This window comes from Tarenaya hassleriana, unplaced genomic scaffold (assembly GCF_000463585.1).
Source record: "Tarenaya hassleriana unplaced genomic scaffold, ASM46358v1 Cleome19, whole genome shotgun sequence".
NCBI lineage: Eukaryota > Viridiplantae > Streptophyta > Magnoliopsida > Brassicales > Cleomaceae > Tarenaya > Tarenaya hassleriana.
In genome coordinates, this window is record NW_010965304.1 from 941,464 (window position 1) to 962,071 (window position 20,608).

The 20,608-nt window shown below is 34.4% G+C and overlaps 4 protein-coding genes and 1 pseudogene across 4 annotated transcripts in view; 2 read left to right on the plus strand and 3 right to left on the minus strand.

Moving 5' to 3' along the window:
• The first annotated feature begins 340 nt into the window (after positions 1 to 340).
• Positions 341 to 4,446, plus strand: LOC104810908 (protein kinase G11A). The gene is made up of 3 exons (XM_010537373.2): positions 341 to 1,012; positions 3,177 to 3,610; positions 4,027 to 4,446. The coding sequence occupies exons 1-3, from the start codon at positions 483 to 485 to the stop codon at positions 4,398 to 4,400; spliced, it is 1,338 nt and encodes a 445-aa protein (XP_010535675.1). The 5' UTR covers positions 341 to 482; the 3' UTR covers positions 4,401 to 4,446.
• Positions 4,447 to 7,039: 2,593 nt separating this feature from the next.
• Positions 7,040 to 8,508, plus strand: LOC104810909. The gene is made up of 6 exons (XM_010537374.1): positions 7,040 to 7,087; positions 7,230 to 7,360; positions 7,509 to 7,577; positions 7,701 to 7,772; positions 7,845 to 7,917; positions 8,153 to 8,508. The coding sequence occupies exons 2-6, from the start codon at positions 7,296 to 7,298 to the stop codon at positions 8,198 to 8,200; spliced, it is 327 nt and encodes a 108-aa protein (XP_010535676.1). The 5' UTR covers positions 7,040 to 7,087; positions 7,230 to 7,295; the 3' UTR covers positions 8,201 to 8,508.
• Positions 8,509 to 8,541: 33 nt separating this feature from the next.
• Positions 8,542 to 9,854, minus strand: LOC104810910 (annotated as a pseudogene).
• Positions 9,855 to 11,120: 1,266 nt separating this feature from the next.
• On the minus strand, positions 11,121 to 15,180 carry LOC104810912 (fatty acyl-CoA reductase 1-like). The gene is made up of 10 exons (XM_010537375.1): positions 15,026 to 15,180; positions 14,286 to 14,389; positions 13,940 to 14,145; positions 13,433 to 13,533; positions 13,084 to 13,276; positions 12,814 to 12,975; positions 12,600 to 12,681; positions 11,989 to 12,258; positions 11,583 to 11,710; positions 11,121 to 11,411 (listed from the first exon to the last, which is right to left on the minus strand). Exons 1-10 carry the CDS (start codon positions 15,099 to 15,101, stop codon positions 11,270 to 11,272), a joined length of 1,464 nt encoding a protein of 487 aa, XP_010535677.1. The 5' UTR covers positions 15,102 to 15,180; the 3' UTR covers positions 11,121 to 11,269.
• Positions 15,181 to 19,943: 4,763 nt separating this feature from the next.
• Positions 19,944 to 20,608, minus strand: part of LOC104810913 (fatty acyl-CoA reductase 3) — a gene marked incomplete at its 5' end in the record, with an annotated part of 5,977 nt that continues 5,312 nt past the window's right edge. Inside the window, 3 exons of the mRNA XM_010537376.2 lie at positions 19,944 to 20,208; positions 20,283 to 20,410; positions 20,506 to 20,585. Coding sequence (XP_010535678.2) covers positions 20,058 to 20,208; positions 20,283 to 20,410; positions 20,506 to 20,585 — 359 coding nt within the window. The remainder of the gene's footprint in view (positions 20,209 to 20,282; positions 20,411 to 20,505; positions 20,586 to 20,608) is intronic.

Below are 20,608 nucleotides of genomic sequence, written 5' to 3' on the forward strand. Positions count from 1 at the left end.
TGAAATCATGGAGAATCAAATCCTCACAAATTATTTTTTTAAAAAAGCATATATTCACTCCAAAACATATAAATAAACAAAGGGCCTAGAGATAATGTCTCTTTGTCATATAAACGGAAAGAAAATTTTGAAATCATGGAGAATCAAATCCTCACAAATTATTTTTTTTTAAAAAAGCATATATTCACACCAAAACATATAAATAAACAAATATTTAAAGAAACAAAACAAGGAATGGAAACTAATTTTTAGTTTTTAATATTATTAATTCATTTATCAAATTATAATGATATTAAAATTTTACGCAAACACATTAATTACGAAACGCGGCATAAATAACCCCGAAATTACGCTTCAATGCCATCCCCCAAATCCCTCATCTCTCGGCCCAAAAACCGACACAGCTTCTTCATCATCATCTCCAAATTTCTTCTTCCCATCTCTCTCCTTCAGAGCCCAACACTCTCTCTCTCGAATCGAAAATGGAGCCATGGGCTGACGACCTCGCCGACGATTTGCAGAGCGTGAGTTTCACGTCTACCGGCACCACCGTCAACCGGAGTACCAGCTCCGGCTCTCGTTCCTCCTCCTCCGCCGCCGGAATCACGCCGGCCACTTCAGCTCACAGCTCATTCTCCTCCTCGAAACTCCCTCTCTCTCTCCGGTCGTCTCTCTCGCTCTCTGATCTCCGGTTCTGCCTCCGCCTCGGCTCCGGCGACATCGGCTCCGTCTTCCTGGCCGAGCTCAAATCCTCCTCCGTCTCGGGAGATTATCCAATCTTTGCCGCGAAAGTGATGGACAAGAAGGAGGTCGCGAGTCGAAGCAAGGAAGGTAGGGCGAAGACGGAGAGAGAGATCCTCGAATCGCTCGACCATCCGTTTCTCCCTACGCTCTACGCCGCTATAGATTCTCCAAAATGGCTGTGCCTGTTAACGGAGTTTTGTCCCGGTGGCGACCTCCACGTTCTCCGTCAGAAACAGTCTCACAAACGTTTCCACGAATCGGCCGTCAGGTAACAGTGCCGTTACTGTTTCCGTTATCTCCTTGAATTGCTTCTTTTTGAATTTTTTTTTTCTGATACATTTTCCGGGAAAAGAAGAAAAAAATTAAAACAAAATTGAATGGGGGCCACTTTCGTGGGGCCCGCCAGCTGGTCGTTGTCTCCTAGTTAACAGAATTCATGGCTTGTGCTCCGTGCACCGTAGTTACCGTATTATTTCCGTTACCGGCTATAGATCTGTAGGTTTTTTCCGACACTATTATTTCATTTTATTGTTTCATTAGTCTGTAGTTAATGGATTCGAATGTAGGGTTTTGTATTTTTGTGATAGAAAGAGTATGGTTTTTTTATTACAATAAAAGTATGTTTTTATAATGGAATTAGATAAAAAGAAAGAACAGAAAACATTAGATGATTTTGCTTGCATTCAAAGACCCATTTACTGGATGGATCGTATTAGTATGTTGCAACCAGCCATTTCAGTGAAATTTTGACTATTGATTTCGCCTTCCACCAAGAAATTTGTACCTGCGTATATTATTCTCCGCGTCCGCTTGTGTGTTTAATAAAATAATCTTAGGGGGTATGTGTAGTATTGTTATTTTAGTCTAACCAGATGTGTGCACGAACGAAGTGGGAGTATTTCGTGCAGGGTAAACTAAGTAGAGATCTGGTGCGACGCTCGAAAAGTCAAACCCGCAGTGGTTTGACTTTATTGCCCATGTCCTGTCGCATAGCGACACGTGTGCCCTTTCTCCCTGCCTCTGTTCTCGTGCATCGTGTTGGCCTCGCTGGGACCGCGTGGTGCACGTAAATCACGTAGCATGGATGATATATATAATCTATGATTCTTTTCATGGCATGTGACGTGCCTTTACGAACCATAAACATATCCAAACTAGGGCCTTCTTGTCCACATTATTACAATGCTGCCACTCTTGCTCACCTGTCTTGGACTCGATTAAGGACAAAATTCACATTATAGAAAGCAGGGTCCCCAATTCTTGATATTGTTAGGTGTTTGAAGATTTCATTCAAACTCACATATTTGAACATTTTTGGCCAATTGGAGCATCTCTAGGCTCATTTACTCTTAAGTATGAGAAAAATAGATGCATTGGACGTAGACTTGCTTAATTCACTAGACATCACAACCTTTCCTTTTCGTCCCATGTGAAGTGAGTTCTTAAAGGTTTGATTTTTAGTGATGAATCGTACTCGCGAGGTAATTTGGTTGTGAAAGAAAGAACCAATGGTTTATGTGGCAGAAAAGGGACCATATTTCATTGTCAACTCGTCTTTACCTTGAAGGGAGCTCTCGTCTCTTCAATTCTGTCGTGAAACACCAAAGAAACATGCCACAATTACACTGCTTTAAAATTTATCTCGGTTTTTTCTGTGTGTCTTTTAGCCGGATCTCTTGATCCCTTGTATGATTTTAAGGTTATCCTAAAGAAACCAGGTACAGTTTCGGTTCTATATTATGTGTTTTTCCTCAACTAACTATATATTGATTTGTAAAGCTCCATTGCTCTAACTTCTTTGTCTAACTTTAGTTTTCACTCTATGCATAAGGTGTCCATTGGAATCTCTTTTACTTCATTGATAGAAATGTTTAAGTTAAAGGATAATTGGCTGAGGACCGTTACGTTGTAAAAAACATAGGGAATATATGCTCGTGTCATTTTCTTTTTCTCTTTTGTATGAGTTCGTTTGTCCGGTGGACCCGTGGAGACAAACGGGTCGGAACGTGCTTGTCGGGAAGATAGGGATACGGTTAGAAAGAATCTGGGTTCTTTCTTTTGGACCGTAACCAGCAAAAGACATCCTCCGGACAAAATAGTTCGGTATGCCATGAAAACTTGTAGGTCCATTTTGGTCCTGTTGCACAACAACGTGCTCTGTATTATAATACAGAACAATGTCTTGTTACAGGTTTAACGATAACAAAGAAAATCCAAAAGGGTTTCTTAGTATTAAAAAAAAAAAAAAAACCGTGATCAGGCCCCATTACAGCAAAATCTAACTTAAAGGTTCCTTATCCTTATTGCATCTCTCGATTATTATATGTGCTTGTCCTTAATTGAGCTGTCTTGTTGTTATTATTGTTCTTATCGTCTTAATGTTACATTCTACGTTTAGTTTACTGCTTATGATTGTTACATCTTCTATCCAGGTTCTACGCATCGGAAGTGATCGTGGCCCTCGAGTACCTTCACATGATGGGAATTGTATACCGTGACCTGAAACCCGAAAACGTTCTGGTCAGATCAGACGGGCATATCATGCTTACCGACTTTGATCTCTCCTTAAAATGCGATGATTCCGCTTCAACGCCTCAGATAGTGTTGAACCGGAATCAGCCTCCCAACGATTCGTCTCAGCAGAGTAGTGATCACAGGATCATGGATCATACCACTTCCTCCTCCTCCTCCTGCATAATTCCCAACTGCATTGTCCCTGCCGTTTCGTGTTTTCACCCGAAAATGCGGAGACGGAAAAAGAAAATGGGTCATCGTAACGGTCCCGAGCTTGTGGCTGAACCGTTGGATGTCAGGTCCATGTCTTTCGTCGGCACGCATGAGTACTTGGCCCCTGAGATCGTTTCAGGTACTTTCTCTTCGGGTTATCATTTATAACCATTTTGATGGCTTTCTTTCTGATTTTACATGGAAGGTAAAAGATGAACTTCATATTCTTCTTGTCTGAAATAGAGAATAAAACGATGAAAACCGATGTAGAGCTAGTGAAAATACACCGGGATTTTTCGGAATTTAACGTTTAGAACTTCCAAAACGAATCAAAATGTGATCTTTTTCGCGCTTCACAAACGTTACTATTACTTTGTTGTTCACTCGAAAACGCTAAACTCTTGAATCACATTACAAAATATGATCTTTTTCACATCAAATTTAAATTGCTCACTCGAAAACCTCGGATTCTTTCTACCCATCATCCGTTTTTTTTCAATCAGTTTTACATTTTTATGGACATTGTTTCATAATGTTTTTTTTCACCGTGGGCAGGGGAAGGGCATGGGAGTGCAGTGGACTGGTGGACATTAGGGATATTCATGTTCGAACTCTTCTACGGGGTGACGCCGTTCAAGGGCGTGGACCACGAGTTAACCTTAGCGAACATAGTGGCTCGAGCCCTCGAGTTCCCCAAGGACCCGGCGGTTCCAGCCGTGGCCAAGGACCTGATCTCTCAGCTCCTGGCCAAGGACCCGATCAAGCGGTTGGGGTCGAGCATGGGAGCCTCGGCCATAAGACGTCACCCTTTCTTTCAAGGAGTGAACTGGGCTTTGCTCCGATGTACTCAGCCCCCTTATGTTCCTCCTCCCTTTACCAAAGAGGTTGTTGTTTCCCATGACTCCACTCTCACTGTCGAGTATTATTAGCCGATAGTCGAATATATATTATATTTATATATTTTTATAATTTAAAGTTTCAGTTTCTCTTATTTAAATTAAAATCCATAATTTTATAAAATCTACTTTGAAGTGGACAGCTAGTTCAACTAAAAATGTACATCTATTGTTATATTACCAATTAGGTGATATCTCTGTTCGAATAACCGAACATATTTGAATTAAATATATATATATATATTTTTTAAATTGAACTGAAAAATGATGTTTTTACAAAATTTAATATTTTTATCAATAAAAGCAATACCCAAACTTAAACTACTTATCAATAAAAAATCAAATTGTTATATATTTTTATTTTGAAAACCTGAAAAAAATTCAAATCTGAACCTAAAAACAAACTACACTATAAAGATAAAAATAAATTGATATATATTTTTTTGAATTAAAAGAATCAAACCTAAAAATGACCAAAATATGAACATAAAACAATGACAGTTGTCAATGTGTTTGCAAGATGAGACCAAAGTATCACAAACAGATAAAAAGAAAGACCAAAACATCTTATTATTTTTATTATTATTATTATCCAAAATCATTTTCATTTCAGAAAAAAAAAGAAGCTCTTCGTTCACATCAATATCCCTATTAGAATTTTTTATTTGACAAAAAGAATTTGTTATTTTCCATCCGTATATTTAATTATATACATTTCCATTTTGAATATTTAATTTCAAGATATGAAAACATTAAATGCACGCGCATCTCATATTTATATTACAACAGTTTGGTCGGTTGATCCTAGATTTTTTTAGTTATCACCCACTCATTAACTCTGCTACCGACTTTTATTTCTATTTCTAAATTTTAGTCCACAATATTAAAAAAAAAACATTTGTATATCATTTAACCTCGTAAAAGTAAAAGTGATTGAAACATCAACCAATGTCCGATTAAATACCTTTTAAAAGTACCACCGAACCGAATTATAAATTTATATTTTCGAACCTAGAAAGATGAAAGATTATTTTTTATCATGAAAATTAACAAATTTTAAGTTAATTATTCTTCATGTCTTTGTTATCAAATAACTAATATATATACATGCTAAACTAGTAATATATCATAAATATTTGATTATATTCGTTATATAATAAAAAAATTAGAATAAATAAAAATTCATAGATAATGATCGATATATTCCGTTAACAATCATTTTTTTTGGAGAAATGATACAGTCAACATACATACATATATATATATATATATGTTGTATTGAGAAGGTCAATGCGGAGAACATGATCGGCCGGGATTACATGGCTAAAAACAATTTCATAATAATCAACATTGTATTACGAAATGATTTTGGATGCAGACAATATCTTACAAGATCTGCATGTTTAAATATTCTTTGTTTAAAAGGAATATATGGAACAATAATATATATATATATATATATATATATATGTTTTCTTTACTGGTTGGTTACAAATATTTTTCTTCGTTACATCGCACCCATTTTAAATTATTTATTATATATTATTTATCAACTAAATAAATAATTTCATGAAGAGAGTTACGGTTTTGTCCGAGTCTGTGTGTAATATTTAGCATTCCCCACATGTGGTGTTTGAACAACACGGTTAATCATTAGCTGATTACATGAATAATAATAATAATAATACATTTATTTATTTATTTACCATTCTAAAATTTGGTATAATTATGTTATTGTTGTCAATAATAATTAATTAAGATACCTTTATGGATCCTTCTACTTTCTCCTTTGTTTCCTAATTTGCAAAATTGAAATGAAAAAAAAAATCATCCACTTTCCACGTGGCTACGTATTGGACTTATTGCCACGCAGGGATGGATTAGGCCCAAATATTTGAACCTTGGGCCTCACAATAATAACAATTGGGCCTTAAAGAGTTAAATTGGGTGAAGATGTATGTCATAAAGACAAGTATTACGATTAATTTAAATATCAAATAATCACTTAATCATTACCATTATTTAATCCTTTTTCCTGTGCATACTTCGCATGTGATACGTGTCTCGCACGCGCTCGAAGCGAGAGTTGGATTCCTTTGATTAGAATCTGACAGTGAAGACTTTTACTTCGATACCTTACACGTTTCCTTCAAACGGAGCTCCTTCATAATTACCGTATCCAATAATAATTAATTCACACTTTCATTTTTGGAATATGTATAAAATGACATGGACCTCATGAAATAGAAATACACATATTGTATAATATAATACGCAAACATATTTTCTTGGAATTTATGGTTCATCGTGTCTATGTTGCAATTTTGGTAGCTTAGAATTTGGTCAGAGAAAAAATTTAATATATTCGAATACGAATGAAAAAAATAGATTGATTTATCTGGATTTATTAGGGTCACACAAATTAAGTTATCTACATTTTTATTAATTTATATGGATTAATTTAAACAAGTAATATTGATTTTTTTTTATTACCACGACCCGTCCATGGATAGAATCATGCTGGTACATATTTAACAACGTTCATACATACATACATGCATACACATGCATACATGCATGCATGCAAATGTATATGTATTGTGAATGGGGAGAGTTCTATATAAAGGGCACGAGCTCTATCACACACAACACAGAAAACAATGGTAGGGTTGACTCACATTCGTCAACTCACTTTCTTTGTTAACCTGAAGAAAAATCAGGTCCCAATTATAAAATTAATCTCCCTAAACTTTTTACACATTTTTTCCCTTCTATTCCATCATGCATATGTTGTATTTTATGTGAATATATATTGCAATATATTTTTTTATAAAATTTTATATATATATATATATATTGTAGGGTATTTTGGACGACAACATAGATAATGTCTTGAGGCTGCGTAATAGGGATCAAGCCCTTCTCGTGATGAACTTGATCCTCAATTCCTATGTCGACGCCGATACTGCCTTACCCGAACTCGACTCTCTTTTGTACGTCTCTGTTCGTATTTAATTTTCATTTTCTATAATAAATTTTTTATATTTTCTTCGTTTTTTCTATAATTTTTTTTATATATATAAGATTTTCTTCCATTTTTTTTTTATGGGTTTCCCTTTCACTATGTATGTTGATGTATAGGAACCAGGAGGTCGTGAACTTTGAAAAGGCTAAAACTTATGTTGTCGTTATGAAAGCAGGCTCCGGATGGTAATGTCTCTCTCTCACACACACACACATATATACACATATATACACACACATACATACATATATACATATATATACATATCATGTTTGGCTGATGGATTTGTTGAGTTGTCAATTGGGAAGCCTTGGCGGCTGTCGGATGTCTCAAGCTTGTCAAGAGCTTCGCCTTCAGTGCGAAGCCGAGAACAGAGAGAGGTACATTGACATTTCATAAATCGAACCAAAATAATTTTTTTATTTATTAATTTATTTATTAAATAATTTCAGATGTTTGGAATTACTCGAACGTGTGAAAGAAGAATACATCGTCTTCCGTGACTGCCTGAACCACGTTACCGAGGTATTTAATTTACACAATATTTCATGTTTCATTAAAACAACATTCACTTTCAATGAGTTTGCATTTACCTACGAAATTACCTTTACTTACCAAATTACCAACCAAATCTGATATCAAAATAGAATTCGAATTGATAGAAATTGTGTGACAAAATTACATTTTATGAAAAAAAAAAATCGAATATAAACCCCACTTTAAATAATTTCCATCTCTTTAACCTTTAACCATTTTGCAGATAGTACGGAATATTCTCGTCAGCGGAGTTGGATTCCGTCGGGACTGAGGGATCTTTGTCTTTGAGAGTAATGTAAATTTAGACTTTTTTTTTCCAATTGGACCCCAAAATTCCAAAATTGACGTTTAAGCCCCTACTCTAGAAAGCATGCATGATTAGTTCTACAATCACAAAGAAGACAAAGCACAACCTCTAAAACACATCATAATTAGAAAATTTTCCAAATAAATTAGTAAATTTGTTAAAATCTTATTGATAAATACACGAATTTCTAATTTGTTTATGAAGTTTGCTTTGTCTTTGATGCATTCGGACGCATCATTACAAAGGCATCAATTCGTATGCAGGTCATTCATAAGCAAAATCCAATGAGACTGGAAAAATTGATCTAAGGGAACAAAAAAAATCTCAAGAACATGTTACCCTATGGGAAACACTTGTTCTTCTTCCTTCATATCTAAACAAAAATTGTGATGATCATCCAACAATCTTACGGAAAGGCAAATAAGAGAAGAAAGAAGACTTCATACCGATACGATGATTCCCACAGTATAATTCTTAGTCGAAGAGACTGAACCCCATGTCCTGCATCATCATCAAAGTCAAGAATATGAGAAACTTCACGACGAAATGCTGGAAATTAGTTGAATAGCCGAAACCAGAAAATAACCAGCATCAAGAACAGAACAAAAAACAAAAGGGAAACGGGAAACAAATCAAAACGGTTATGGCAAAGACAGTAAGAACAGGCATAAAATCTGGCATTTTGCAAATGGTGATATATGTTTCAAGTAAAATGTAATGTAAGAGTGAAATTTTGAAGGAGAAGATGGGGCTTTACATCATCAGACTCTTCTTTCTCTTCCTTTTTCTCTTCCTTCTTCTCCTCGGCTGCAGGAGCAGAAGAGCTGCAACCGCCACACCACCACCGGATGGCACAGATGCCAATTTCTCCCTACCAGCCGCAATCAGTTCGGTAATGTCCTTCCCGCTGACTTCTTTCAGGAGAAGCTCAATGCTTTTGTCATCAACCTCGGCACCGACTTTAAGTAAACAAGAAATAAGAGCTGGTCATGATTCCATTCGAGGCACCATGGTCACATAATCTAATACTTTTGTTTCTTCTAGTTGAATGACTCCACGAACACCCAGAAATCTAATGACCCCAAAATCAACAAACTTTTACTTTAATTTAAATCATCTCCAGGAACTAATCTGAACTAAACGCCTAATTACAGAAGCAACGCAGAATGCTAATGAGCAACCTAAGAACAACCGCTTCAGAGTTCAACTCACTGTCTAAAAACTCGCGAATCTATCATTACGGGATAGGGAATCAGAAACGGGAAAAAAAATTGAATTTAACGCAAAAATGCGAAGTCCAGAGATACTTTACCAGATTCAAGAATGCCCTTGATGTCAGCGGCAGAAGGACTAGCTTTGCCTCCCAGAACGGCGAGCAAGAACGCAGCGACTACCTTCATTTCTGCTTTCGAACAATGAACCCAAGATGAACAAGACAACAGATTAGCAACAATGGCGTTAACACAAAACTACAATTGAATTCGGTCCAACAGGGAAGACAAATACCCGACAGATTTAAGAAACTGGAGGAAGAGGAATTGCCCGAGAATTGACCCGAGGAAGCGACGAGCTAGGGCTTTCAAGTTGGGAAGCGTGAGGAACAGACGGAGCGGAAGGGGATTTATGTGATATGTATAAATTAGGGTTTTGAGAATATTGAATCGTGGCCGTTCATTTTAATGCTTCCAAATTCCAATTGTACCCTCGACTTGGTAGTGTTGTTGGAACGCGACCGGTTCAATCGGCTGAACCGTGAACCGGCCACTGCTGGATTCAGATCCGGTTACGATTTTCAAAAATACATAAATCTGTTTTTCTTTTCAAAGAAAAAAGAAAGAAGAATTGAATTTTGGGATACTCTTGAATTTTTTTTTATAATTGTTCAATTAAATATATATATATATGTTGAGTGGGCCGAAAATATTTGATAATAAAAGTTCAACATATTAATTCCTTGTGGTCGTCATGGCCCTCTTAGCAACAGAATAAACGTTATCACGATGTTCATTATTGTCCAAAAGTCTATGTTGTAAATTTTTTTAATGTTTTTTCCCCTCGTACGTTAAATTTTTTCATTTTTTTTTATAAACTGTCACTCTGTGTACGTTTTTCGTGTAAAAAAAGAGAATATGATTAGGACCATTTTATAATATTGGGTTTAGGTTATGAATTTAAAATAGATAATTTTTGTTCGATTTCATGCTATAATGGGCCGGTTGATGGTGAATTTAAATGTGAGAAATTTAAAGAGTGACAGCAGTAGGTAGGGGGGACACGACAGCCATGGCACATGAGCATAATCATCATGTTCGCTCACCATGTGATCAACCAAAAATAAAGAGAATAAAAAAAGGAATAAAATTGATTCAACGTCGGTCCAAAAACATTCAATGTGATATTCAAAGTTCTAACACGGCAGCCGTATACTACATGTTTAGATGTCTATACAAAATGTCCTACACATTTTGTAAGTTTGCTGCTTTAATTCGTGGGTCTCACGGTTCTTGCGTACATATTTTAAGACAACATAAATTTTGTTCCGAATTTTTTTAAATAATTTGATGCATCGTATGGTTGGTTGAATCAAAATATATATCACTGAAACGGAAACATAGAACCGCGGTATTAGATTATAAATACGAGATATAAAATATATTATCGTATAGATTATTAGAAAGATATTATTATAGTATGAGTATTGGTCCATGACATAGGATCACCAAAAAAAATGTACGAGAGGTCAGAAATTAGATCATTGGTTCAAAGGTTCCTAACATAGATTTCAATCGATGGACATGGTCTTTGTGAAATTCATAAAAATAATAATAATAATAATAATAAGAACAAGAAATTCCGATATCCCGATCATCCTTTTTGAAGCAAGTTAAAATAAATTATATAATGATATCATCATTAAAATAACCAACACATAAGTCTTTTAAGACAACACGTGGAATAATTTCGGTGACACGTCGGAAGTAGTACAACAATCCCAATACATTGATTTTGTGTGTATATATATATATATATATTCTATTTTCTAAGCACGTGAGTGACGAGACCATGAATATGCGTGTTTATCATATAGTCTTCCCAATTAATGCATCTGGGATCGAAGTTGAACAATCCCTCGCCTCTCTCGACCCGTAATCGTTCGCTGTTTATGTCGTCAAATCTGCGAAGAAAAATTAAAAACAAAAAATATTAATTATTAATATTACAAAACAAAATCTAAATACCATTTTTTTTAATGAATCCTAAGTTTAAACCACCATTATTACAAAAAAAAAAAACAACTATTTAGGGGTTCGGAATAAAAATGTAAAAGAATGGTGTTAAGACATACATGCCCTTGAAGAGTACATAGGGCTTGTAAAGCTCCACCAATCGCATCACCAGTTTGATTTTGCGGTCGGATTCTTTGTATTTATCTCCGTATCGCCATGGATAAATTATATTAATCAACCATAACAACTGCCACAAAAAAATAATAATCAGTAACAAATATTATAACCAATAATATTAACAATTTTTTTTTAAAAAAAAAAGAAGATTTCCAACATGCATTGGTTGCACAAATCCATCACTTTCTCTTACCCCCAACTTTAAATCTCATAATTTTCAAATTGGTACAAAAACTTAAAAACAAATAGGCTGTAAACGAACCTATAAAAGTTAAAGATGGATATGAGAGTTTTTAAAAAATAAAAGGACTGATTCTGTAATTTTAGAAAACTTGAAATTTTACGTACCTGCAATGGAAGCTTGTAACGGAGGGTGATGTAGAGGCTGAACCAAAGCATGGAGGGTATGATCGTGCCATTGGAGACGACGATGGGCGAACCGTTACGACCGACCAAAGGGGTTTTAGTGAAGTATCGAGCGGAGAAATCGTGAAGCTGTCCGAACGTGACGGGGTTTTTGCAAGAAGAGCCGACATGGTACACCTTTTGAGCTTCTGAATCGCTCGCGTTCGCAGCTGCGGCCACGATCATTGCGTTCGCCACCATATCCACCGGTATCTGCATTGTCATTTCATCAATATATACACACACACACAATATTAATTTAATGTAGTAATCTGTAATCAATGCATGGTACGTAAGGTGAATCACCAGTATAATATGTATGTGCAGATATTGCATGAATGCTAATACTAATTAATATGGCGGGGACGGGCGGGTACCCGAATTTTTTGGCGTATTCGATTTCGGTTTCGTCCTTTTGTATTTTTTCGTTGATTCTATTTCGGTTTTCTTGATTACAAATAATGTTTTCATAAGCAGGACCGGTTTATTTCATAAAATTTGTTACCGTTTTGGAGCGATTTCTCTAAGGGGAATTGCATTAAATTCGTACTCACGAGATCGAAGACCGAGTTTGGATCGGCGAGAAAGCATTTGAGCCTTCCTTTCCCGTACGCAACAATCACGCTGTCGATGGTTCTGTATGCACCCGAAAGATCATATCAAAGAAATGAATATAACATTAATCTTATTTGAGAGTTAATTAATACCAAATCATAAACTCCAAAAATGAAGCACAATTAACAAAGAGATTAGTGGATAATTAATCACCTCAAACCTTCAATCCAACCAGGAAATGGTTCAGAGAGGGTGCTTGTTATCATCGTGGGACGTATAATAACGAGAGGCATACTCTCTCTGTGACTCCCCAACAGCATCTCTCCCATTGCTTTGGTGAACACATACGTGTTTGGCCATCCATGAAGCTTTGCCCTAATTATACACCATTTTAAACCCGGGAATAAATCAATATATACACACATATATATGAATTGGATCACGTTATTTCGTTGCGAAATCTACAAACGTATATATATATACCTTTTCATTCCGAGATCTTTCAGCGAATTTGTAATTTCTTCTTCCGAACACTCTTGGTTCCGAAGTTCTTTCAGCTTTTGTCTCATCACTTCCATTTCCGTGCTTATATCCAATTTGTCGTTTCCGTTCAGAGTCTCTCCCATTGCGAATGGTTTCTCCATTAAAAGCCCCGACTTTTCTCCACAGACATAAGCTATCAACAACGGAAACAAAACTTGGTTTCAATGACTATATATATGATACGGAAAAAAAACATGTGTGTATATATATACACATATATGTATGTATGTATGTATGTATGTGTTTGTGCTTGTGTTTATATGAAACAAAAGAATTCTAAAGGGCTCACCGGTTGAGACATGGAGAAGCAATTGTGGGTTGACACAACTTTTGGCGAAGTTGAGGACATTGAGTGCACCGAATGTATTGATCCCAAGACCAACATCATACCTTTTTTCAATAAAGAATTGAAAACAAATTTCAATTTCAATTTCTTAATATATTTTGCAACAAAAACCCTACCGAAATGAAGCTTTCAACGTTGCGGTGAAAATCATTCGTAACGACGATGACTGAAAAGACCCAAAAATAATAATAAATGTGGGTAATAATTTTATTATAGGGCATTGGGCATTTAATAATTTATTCAAAATTCATAAAATTTAAAAAGAAAACAATTCTTTTTTATCACACGTGTGGGACACGTGACCCCATATTTTTTTATTGGACCTTCGGCTCAACTAATCTCTCGATGTCAGAATATTGATATCAATAATAATCATGTAAACAACATATCATGAAGTCGAATATATTGGTGATTGGTCAGGTGGGAAATATATACTAAATCTTCACACACCTTTCATCGAAATTCGTGGTGGCGGCAACATTCACAACGACATCTATATCTTTCCGCATACGTTGTTTGAGATCGGAGTCGCCCACCCCTAAATCGTCCACCGAAATGTCGCCGGGAACCGGCACTACTTTTTCCGACACCAGTTTGTTCAGATTCTCGACACCAAGATCGTTTCTCAACACCTTGAAAAGATCTTTTTCAATGACCTGTTATAATTAATAGTAAACAAACCACATATATATTTGAAAATCGTAAATCATTCTTTAAGTAAACTAAATTAATTGATACAATGTAATGGACCTCATTATTTTTCTAATGAAATGTTTGTTTGGATTTAATCAATTACCTCGCTACGTAAACGTTGCATGGCTGCTTCCTTGTCGGGTGCTCGAACGAGAAGGTAAAGCTTCTTCACATTTGGTTGTACCCTCAGAATTTTCTCCACGAAAACTATATTTTATATTATTTCATCAAGATATATAATTAGTGATGATTAATGTTGAACTTATACATTAAATTTTATCAATCTTAGATCTCCAAGATCCATATAGTGACGTTTCCACAAATTTCGCTATCTTCACTTGGAGACAGTCAAGGTTGCAAAAGAAGAGTAGTTTTACAATTTTTAATTTTTTGTAAGAAATTTTTTTTTAAAAAAAAAAAAACTGTAATACCCTTATCTGACAGGCTTTTAAATTTTCGAGCCATTTACTTTTATCATTTATTAGGGGCAAATTTAGAATTTCATCGAATAAATTTCTTTGAAATCGTAAAACTGTAACTTTAAGGAGAAAAAAAAAACAAAACAAACGAAACTCTAAAACCAATATTGTTTTTTTTATATATATAAGATTTGACCCAATGAGATTTTTTACAAAATAAAAATATCAGCACCAAGTAACAACATAATTATAGTAACCATGTAAAATATGGACCCAAAATATCTTAGACGATGTTTAGTTATGTAACAAGCAGCACAAACGGCTTTTGGGCTATTTTTCCACATTTAATAAAGAATTTTTGTTTTCCGTATATGATATGATTTTAATATCGAACTAGAAACATAACAACAACAAAAAATCGTACCCTTTGCGAGGAAACCAGAAGCGCCCGTGACGAGAATCGTCTTGTTATGAAGAAATTGGACACAATTGGGTTCCATCTTAGAAGCTCAATGGAGGAGAAGGAGAGGAGAGTTCAAATGGAAGGTTTGAGCATATAATAAAAAAAAATGTTAATCAAAAGGGGTTTATATAGATAAAATGAAATGGAGACCCATATATATAGTTGGTCCATGTTAGCTAAATTCAGATCCACCTACATTCATTAGAATATGAAAAGAAATAAATGCATTCAACCACCCTTCAAAGAAACGTAGCGAACTCTATCCTTTTGGTCCTTCCATTTCAGTTCCATAAAAGTGAGGCAATTCCGGTTCACTGCTCACATTGTTCTTCTTTCGAACATGAGGGTAGGTGTGTCAATCAGGTCTGCCCGGTCCGAGCACGCACTCGGCTCGAGGGTTTCGGGTCCGGGTCGATCCGAATTTTTGTGGGTCTAAACAACTCAATCCCGGCTCTATAGATTTCGGGTTCGAATTTAGGTTCGGACGCTTAATTTGTTCTTTGTATATTTTTTTAAAAAATGATTATCGGTCTTTTGAACCGATCCAAAATCCGATATGAGTCTGATCCGAAAATACAAAAATTTTGGGACCAATATATTTAGGCCTGAAGTTCGAAAATTTTCGTGATGGGGTTTCGTACCAAAATTGACACCTAAAATGTGGGAAAGATAATATGATTTGTATTTAGATTTAGATTTTGGTTCGGTTTGATTATATACCGATTTAACCGGTTTTTATTAGTTAATATAGACTTTATTTATTTTGCAATTGGAACCGAACCAAACACTTAACTCCTGAAGTCTTGACAAACATATTTAATAACTTCAAATGTGGATATTTCTATATATTTTTTATTTATTTATGATGCATTCAATAACGTTGTACCGACTTCCTTTAAGGGATAAATACCAAAATCATAATCTGAGACAATTTTTTTAACAACAAATCTAACTAATTATCTACTTTTATATATAATTATTCGGCCATTGTCTTCCAAAATCACAATTCAAACCACATAAAAGGAGTTTCATTGTCGGTATAATCACAAGCTTTAAGACACGAGCTATTACATTTGGTTTGATTTGATTTGGTTTATTGCGGTTTAATTTGGTTTATATTTTTTTTCAAAGACATTATTACAACATCAATCAACATCAATTGATGTTTATATAATGTCTTTGGAAACAAAATCCAACCATTAATTAGTTTTCTTTGTCCGAAATTCTCAATAAATAGTCTATGGGTTGCTTGCTGCTTACCATCTCTTTTCCCGATACGGCGTTTGCCATAGTCGGTGCAGTTTTGGAAGATAGTAATTTTTTTCAACAGTTAGGTGGTAATGATATTAAATATTGGCATGTATAGTCGACAATTCGAGTTCAATGAATCTAAAAAATTTATACGAAAAATAATTCGAGTATGGTATGGATTTAGATTCACATTGGACAGTTGGAAATTCTACATTAATGGGTTTCGATTTTTTATATTTATATTTTTTGTTAGCTCATCTACGATAGAAATTCATCGCGCATCCATTTGGATTGCAAGCATATGTCATGGACAATATACAAAAAAAAAAACAAAACAAATAGTAAAATAGGTATGTCATGTTAGCTTGGATATCATGCTTCATCAAATGTCTTTTTCATGCATGGAAAGAGAAAAAAGCAAAAGATTTACGTGGAAAGGAAACGTGCGAATACATACATACATATATATATATATACATATATATTAAGAATTGACAAACAACTGCTAACTTCTAAATGTGGACATGTGCCATTTAACACCAATTTTTTTACAAAAAAAGCTTATAAAATACATTTAATGAACTATTCTATCATGTTTTGGTTTGGCCGCCAGATCAAATGGATAATGATTTGTGTTAATTAAAAAAAAATAGACATTTTGAAATTTCTTGCAATATCTTATGAAAACTGCTACCTAAGACTGAAATATGTTTTTTTTTTGGTGCGTGTGTGTTTTTTTTTCTGGTCAATTAATAAATTGGTCGTAGATTGACTGAAAACATGTGACTAGTTGGGCTTTCTTGAAAGCAAACACATAATCTCAAAAAGATGTATGGAAATGGTACAATATTACTTAGATAGAGATCTTTCCAAAATCTAACTCATTAAAATTCCAAAACCCTAATTGCCCATTATTGAAGTTCCAATAATGTAAGTTGTGGGAGAAAACCCAGTTGAGTTAGTAAGTATTTCGCCTTTCAACCGAGAGATTACGGGTTCGACTTTTTTACGTCTGTCGCCCATTAGTTAAGGTTTCACGTGTGTGCCGCGCGTTCGTACACGTGGGTAGAAATTTATCCAATCACTGCATACGAAGGATAACCGGTAAGGTTTCCACGATAACAAAACAAATAATGTGATTTCTGTTTTTTTTTTAATAATCCGGTAGTTCAACGGGCCTTTGGCCCGACTACATCTCCCAGAGGACCGGAAAAGTCCAGGTGAATGCCCCTCCCCACGCTTGGATTTGAACCCAGTATGAGAGCATGCTTTGCATGTTCTCTAACTACTAGACCGCCCAAACTTGGATAATGTGATTTCTGTTGTTCTTGAAAGATCTTCGATATAGTATATTTTCCATAATTCGATCAACTATATAATTTTTTTTTGTTGAAAGATCAACTATATAATTTTAATATAAACTAAAAGTTTTTTCTTTTTTATTTTTTCTATAAAAACAAAAAAAAAAGGTTTGGAAAAAAAATAAGATTTTAAAAGTTTGGGTTATATCGGGGTTGATTTGTGTGGCTAAAATAAAATCATATAGTTATTAAAAGCGATTCTCATACTAATCTAATTCTCGTGATTTTAAAGAGACTTGTTTTTTCACCACCTTTTTTGTTTGTTTTTAATTAAAATCGAGAAAATATTGCATGTAAATTTGATTATTTGAAAAAAAAAAGTTGATTCAATGTAACTGTATACAAAAGAATTAAAACTGAAATATAAATTAGTAATAGCAACAAATCACCACCTTAATCTAAGTTAATTTGAAATCCCAAGATTTATGCATAGCTAGTCAAGTTTTGAAGACCACGTCAATATCTAAATAAATGGTTAATATAATAAGCTTTTCCTCAAACTTGTACCTCGTCTCTTTTTTTTTGTGCTCTACAAAAATATTATTCATAATTTCGGTATACATATATATACATATATCCAATACGAGCAGTTAAAACAATAATAATCTAAACATCTTTTTACCATTTACGTAAAATAAAATGGGATCTAAACATTTGATGTAAGATAAACCTTCGCTTTACATTTTTTTAATATATGCATTTTTTTTACCCATCAGTGAGTGGGCGAGTAGTTGGAAGGGTGCGCTCGAAGGGCCCCGTCCACCGTTCGAATCCAGTTGATGGGGAGGAAGGGGTGTATTTATCGTCTGAGGGGGTGTGGCTCATAGGACCCCTCTCGGCGGTCACTCTAAAGGCTGCTTCCGGGTCCAGGAGATGTAGGTTGGGCCGAAGACTCAGGTGAACCTCCCGGTTAACCAAAAAAAAATATATGCATTTTTTTAAACACAAAGCGTGCATTCTTTAAAATTCACAAGAGTTTTTTTATTTTATTTTTTAGGCAGAATTAAAAAAAAATCAGAATATCAGAACTAGGGCTGGACACAAATACCCAAAAATCGGGTATACATCGGATACTCGTCTCACGGATATCTGATTTTAGAGTACTCGTAATTTTCAAATCCGGATCCAAATCCCAATTTTTTAATACCCGTAAATCCGAATCCAAATCCGAATAATAGAATTTTTAAAACCGGATACCCGCGGGTACCCGACTATTATGATTATAAATAATTATATCTTATATTAATATAACATTTTTATAAAATATAATTATTTTAGATTAAATAATTTCATATTTTTTAATATTAATTCAAAAAAATAAATTTATTATTATTTATCTCTTATTTTCTCTTTTGTCTCATATATTTTATCATAATTCATCAATTTTTATAAATATATCTTCATTTTTTGAAAATTTTATATATGAATATTGTTATTTTTCTTAAATAAATCCGGATCCGGATACCCGCGAATACCCGACCATTATTCCGGATATCTGTATCCCGGATACTCATAAATACCAAATCTCCTATACAAATCTTATAGTTAAATACCCGAGCTTCTCGGATCCAAATCCAAATCTCTTAATTTTTTCGGGTATTCGATCCATGCCCAGCCCTAAGCTGAAGCATTCTGTTTGGCACCGCTGCTGTTGACTTACCCGCTAGAAATTTAAGGAGTGATGGGTGGCGAGGCGAATAATAATAATAAGCTGTGATTTTGGTGAAGTAACATGGTCCAAGCTAAGCTACCAAATTTTAGGTTATATTACGATTTGAATTTCGTTATATATTTCTTTCGTACGTTCAATAATGAACCTTCCTTTAGTTACACATTTCTTTCATAGATTCTATTATAAAACTTTCGCTAAAAGTCCATATTTAATATACATAGTCCTAATTTTTAACTATTCACATAAAAAATAAACAAAAAAATTGATAGTACATTTTAAATAAATTATAATATGACAAAGGATTATTATATGGATTTATGTAAATTAAAATGAATCAGGCAAATATCTTGAAAGAGTGAACTGCTTATGCTTGGTTTCGGATTAAATTGAGAAACAATAATAAAATTGACTAAATTGTAGATTGTCTAGTAATATAGATATTTCATTTTTATTGAAATTAATATATGCTTCAAAATAACATTAGTTATAATTAAGAAACAAATTATAGAATTTAAATTATAAAAAATATATTATAATATTAATATGGGCTTGCCCATCACATTTAATGTCACCCACAAGATCCTGACACCGTTTCTCAGCCATTATAATAAAAGCATGAGATAATTTGAAATTATGGCCAAATGAATGAAATATCAAAGCCGACAATACAGTTCGTACACTTTATTTATAATTTTGAATGATAAAATCATCAGAAAACGTATTTAACCAATCCCGGAATATGGGTATTGAGAAAATAATCATCCCAATTGATATTCTTTGGATCCAAGTAGAACACATCCGTCTCTACTCCATTCTCCATGGCCTTTTCCCGTAATTTTTCCATGTTCGTATCGTCGAATCTGTATATATATACCGGTTAGTGTCGATATTTGAAATCTAAAATCGAATCAAGCCGAATTAAACCGGAACTTACACTCCGTAGAAGAAGAGGTAAGGCCTATAAAGACCGACAAGCCTCGTTACGAAATTGATCCTCCTGTTGAGATCTCTACATTGCTTGTCCAAAGATTTGCAAAGAGCCATGTTAACCAATTCCAATCCCTGACCAAACCAATGACCATACCGATACGTACCAAAGCGGTTATTAATTTCAAAATCTAGAAATAAAGAACCGGGAATGTGTGTGAATGTCACACCTTCAAGGGAATTCTGTAATGCAAGGACATGTATCTGTGGAAACTAGGCATTGAACTCAGAATCTTGATTTCCCCTACACATCTATTATTTGATTGACTAATC